The 4,519-nt window shown below is 42.1% G+C and overlaps 1 protein-coding gene across 2 annotated transcripts in view; it reads right to left on the bottom strand.

Moving 5' to 3' along the window:
• Positions 1–556: 556 nt before the first annotated feature.
• shtn2 (shootin 2) overlaps positions 557–4,519 on the bottom strand; it is a 9,520-nt gene continuing 5,557 nt past the window's right edge. Inside the window, exons 9-17 of one of the 2 annotated variants that reach the window (XM_056369329.1) lie at positions 3,041–3,169; positions 2,773–2,926; positions 2,418–2,547; positions 2,157–2,209; positions 1,873–1,970; positions 1,689–1,709; positions 1,541–1,594; positions 1,293–1,437; positions 557–939 (exon numbers count right to left, since the gene is read on the bottom strand). In XM_056369329.1, the coding sequence (XP_056225304.1) occupies positions 782–939; positions 1,293–1,437; positions 1,541–1,594; positions 1,689–1,709; positions 1,873–1,970; positions 2,157–2,209; positions 2,418–2,547; positions 2,773–2,926; positions 3,041–3,169 (942 nt within the window). In that variant the 3' untranslated portion in view covers positions 557–781. The remainder of the gene's footprint in view (positions 940–1,292; positions 1,438–1,540; positions 1,595–1,688; positions 1,710–1,872; positions 1,971–2,156; positions 2,210–2,417; positions 2,548–2,772; positions 2,927–3,040; positions 3,170–4,519) is intronic. The other variant, XM_056369330.1, reaches the window with a different exon arrangement.

Raw genomic sequence — 4,519 nt, 5'->3', positions numbered from 1 at the left:
ACTTTCAGGAGCGCACGGATCACCTGAGGCTCTTATCTCAGCAACACCTCTGGGTTCTGGGTGTGAGAGCTTTAATGTGCCCGCAGTCTCCATCCATCTGCTGGATCAAGCTTTAAGAGACAGACACCTCAGGAGAGAAGTGGGCAAGGGTATTCATATTCAAGGGTGTTTTTTTAATGGCTCGGCTATTTTTCATCTATATTCTGTAGCATAAAAATCTCTGTGACTTGCACTTAGATCAGCTAAAACCCAAGCACCCAAAAAGAAGACGTTAGATATTAAACACGGCTGAAGGGAGCTCCATTTCCTTTGACACGCAACAAGTACTGGCCTTTTGGATCAGACTTAGGTTAAATGGCATTTGAAAAATGCTTTTCTTTGTTTTTGTTTGGCCATGAATGTGAGATTTGATGTTTGTTTGCAACCTCCCCCTCCCGCCTGGTACTCCCAGGAGGTTAAAACAAACATTAAGAGCTGTTTTCTGACAGTATTTGATCCAGAGGTGATTGCAGCTCAAGTCTTTAGTTAACCTTTTCAGCAGAGGCCAAGACCAACCAATGGTTGCCCAACATTTTATTGTAAGGGATCACAGAAGCAGTGCTTTCAAATAGTAATTCAGTGCAAAGATATGATGGATTGCTTTTAGATCAAAGTCACAGTAAAAAAATATAAAATACAAAAACATCCTTTTAGGTCAATAAACACTTCTGCAGTTCATCATCATATAAAACAGCAATGACAAATGCAGTGATGTTGAAAGACAAAAAGCGTTGTACTGATCTCAGTTCTCTTGGCCGATGATCAGAGCTGATGCTCTGATACGAGAGTCCCTGTTCTGCCTGTTCTGTTTCAGCCTCCGGAGCACAGGAGCGCTGCCGCTCTCACCTGCCCAGGGAACGTCTCTTGCTGCTGGGACGCACTGTGCACCTGGCTGGGGGTCTGACCAAGAGATCACCACATCCTCAGGTTAGCCACAAATCCAAAAAATAAGAACTTAAGGAGGGTCTTTAACAGTTGACCACAGTGATATAATAAAGTTCTGATGATAAATATTGCAGAAGCTAATGCGGCTTCACTGGGTTCAAACACAGTCTGAAGGGGAATTATTTAGGCCCGCGGTTCCTTAAGTGCAGCTATCTGTGAAGCTGAGTTACACAGTAACACCAGACAATACATAATCACAACAGGAATATCAATCAAAACCCAAAAGAAAAACCAATAAAAGACAAAGAGACACCACACTCTGTAGCATCATGATGAACACAGAGTGACGGACTGACATGACAGCATACCCTGTGTTTGGCTTGAGGCGGACGGGTCCTGGTTCTCCCCCATCGCCCTCCTCCTCCTCTGGAGCACCTGCATTAGCTCTGCCTCCCCAACATGTCGGCCCCTCCTGGACGGCACTCTGCGGTGGTGCTGACGTTTCATGTTGTCCTGGTGCGTTAGATGGTTAAAGATATTTCAAAATGCAGCCGCTTGAGTTGTCACTGCCGTGCAGCTCGAAAATACAGTAAAACATGGCTTTTAAAATTATTACCAGCATCCCTTTCAACTCCAGAACAGCTGATTTTCTGTTTTCACTTGTCTGGTCCTGCAAGAAGATTTGGGATATGAAGAAAATGTCTCGATCAACAGTATCTCAGCTGTTTTTATAATAAAGACAAAAAGGAAGAGAGGTGACTGACCTTCCATGAGTTGCCATCCTCCTGTGAGCAGAGAAGGTGGACGGTACTTATCAGAGCTTGTGGTTTATTAACTATTAATTTTGGATTATGTTATTATGTACTGATAGTTTCTCTGGACAAAATAATCTGAATGTCGAAAACCTGCAGACACACACTTAAGTCTTTGTAAATACAGTTTGTCTACCTGTACTCTCTTCATGGGCCTCAGGGTGATGCCTTTCTTTATTCTCTCCATCATTTCATCCACCGCTTTCGCCTTAATGTCCAACAAGGGTGCTGGTTCTTAAAGATTAAAAACAGATTAAAAGAAAAAAAACAGATTGTAAGCTTATAATTAGTGTTTCTACTCTGTACTTCCTAAAGACAAACTCTGTCACATTTTGGCCAGTATATATGATAATCAATACTCGAAACACAGAACCCCTATACTCCTTCAAGGGAAACAAAAGGGGAGAGGGGGAGACTCACTGTTTGGGTCACCTTTACTGTCTTTCCTCCTGCTCCTCAGGAAATCCTGGAAACTAGGCACAGAGAGAGCGAAGTTAGAGGTGTCGAGTTTTCATATTCGGAGGACTGGTGTTTTCATTTCACAATGTCAGATACTAACCTAACCAACTTTGTTCTCCTGTGGCTCCTAAAGTGTGCATTTTCTAAAACTTGTGCAACTAAGACTTTTCACTGAAACTCCCCATTGGTTAAATTGTGGAGGAACCTCTTAGTTAAACATACTTGATTACAGTAGTGGGAGGAGGAGGAGGAGGAGGAGGAGGAGGAGGTGGAGCCGGAGGAGCCGGAGTGGATTCCTCCACTTGTTCATCAGTCGTATCCTCCATCTTCAATGTTTGTTGTAACTGTTTCACTACAAAGGAAGACAGTAAAACGTTGCCTTTGATCATCAGTATCACAAATAAAGAGAGAATTCAACCATTATTCTGAAACCTATGGAATGTAAAAGCGAGAAATTGTTGGAAACACCCACATAGAAGGGAGTTTTAAGGTCTGAGACGACCGAGACGAGAGTTTTGCAGGAAATAGTGTTTGGTGAGAAAGATTTCTGAGGAGTGTTTTCTCCACTAGCAGTTACCTTCTTCCTGCAGCTGTGTGACGGTGCTGTTCGCCTCAGACAGCTGAGTTTCCAAGACCTTTCTCTCCACTTCACTCTTCTCCAGCCGCTCCTTCAGGCTCTGCAGCTCAGAGAGGACGCCGCTCTCCTCCTCAGCGCTCTGACTCTGTTTTACCTGAACACAGGGATCAGAGAAACACGGGTTATTATGGAGAAAAATCAATAGACTCAATAGACACCCGTTTTTCTCTAGTACCATGACAATCTCTTCCATCACACGCACACTCACCTGGTCCTGGTAGTAGTGCTGTATATCACTCAGGGCTGTGCCGATGTTGGCTATTTGCTCCAGCGCCTGCTGCAGCTGCAGGCCGGTCTCTGAGCTCTGCCCGTTGGCCACCGTCTGCTGCACCAACATCTGACAAGACAAACCAATTCTAGCTTCACCTTTTCGACATCTTGAACACATCTTTACGATTATACGCTTCTCCGAAAAATGGGAAGAGAAATACATCAGTGACAGTGAACCACAATTAGAGGAAAAATAAAGAGAGATCTGAATGACTCGTTGTTCATTTTCTCCCCCCAGGAGGTTGTCACAATGCGGGGAAATGTTTTCAAAGCACTGTTTGATTGAACAATGACTTGAAGCCTTGTTAGAATTACTCATCTGCTTCATTGAAAGGTACGAACAATGCAAACAGGATGATTAAGCTGTGAGACAAAGCATCATTTTTCCTACATTATGATAAGTGGCTTGTAAGGAAAAAGTAAAAACGTCTGGCTTTGCCTTGGTGCTCGGGGATAATTAGATTCTTTCTTCTGTGGTGTGACAAATATGTACGCTAGCTATCGTTAATTATTGTGGTTTAGAGCTCATAAATGATCAGAGCACTATAAACAAACCTTTTGTTACTTTGCGTGAGCTTTAACATTGTGATGTTTAAGATTGCATATGGGTGAAATGTGGGTATTGACCAGTTAGATGAAAGTAGACAACTTTATTAATCTATTATCAAACTAGTTTGGTTGCTTATGCACTGTGACAAATAACAAAACAGACACAAGTGAGTCAAGACAAAGGAGATAACAATGACAGATATAATGGTAAAACAATGGCAACACTAACATGTAAACAGATATCGAGGTTCGGATCAGGAGTCGAAAATGAAAAAAAGAAAAATGAATAAATAAAAGGCCGACCATAAGTGATGCATTTGAAAATGTGACCAATAAAATAGGTAATTAAATCAAGTATTTCTTTCTTATTCTTTCACATACTGTGTGCAGTCTACAGTATAATTTAGGCAGTAGCTAGAAATACTGACCTCAGGAGTCCAAACTCGCCAGCAAACACAGATTTGCTCCCAAAATATTTCTGCAATATGTTTTGATTTCTGCAAAATTTTCTGCACATTTAATTATTCATGTAACCGCTCAGCTGTATGTTCTGTGGATTTGATCTCCATACGTGATAAGTTGACTCCCAGGAATATCAGAATGAACATTAAATCGTGTAATTGTAGTCATTGAAACACCCATATCCCCTGAAACAATATGAAGGTCATGATCTTGGTTCACTCTGGTCGTGTTGGGTTCCTAAACCGTTTCTCTGACAGGTTGTACGGATGTTTTTTTGGGAACAGGTCCATCATCAGAGAACAGGAAGTGAGAAAAAATGGGTTTTCATTTCTGTGTTTTTACAATGAGGACAAACTGAGGCAGCAGGTTTGGTGAGCTCTCTATCAGAGAATCCAGCACGAGGCTC

Source organism: Seriola aureovittata, chromosome 23, assembly GCF_021018895.1.
Source record: "Seriola aureovittata isolate HTS-2021-v1 ecotype China chromosome 23, ASM2101889v1, whole genome shotgun sequence".
In the NCBI taxonomy this organism is placed as follows: domain Eukaryota; kingdom Metazoa; phylum Chordata; class Actinopteri; order Carangiformes; family Carangidae; genus Seriola; species Seriola aureovittata.
This window is presented reverse-complemented; position numbering and strand designations above follow the sequence as displayed.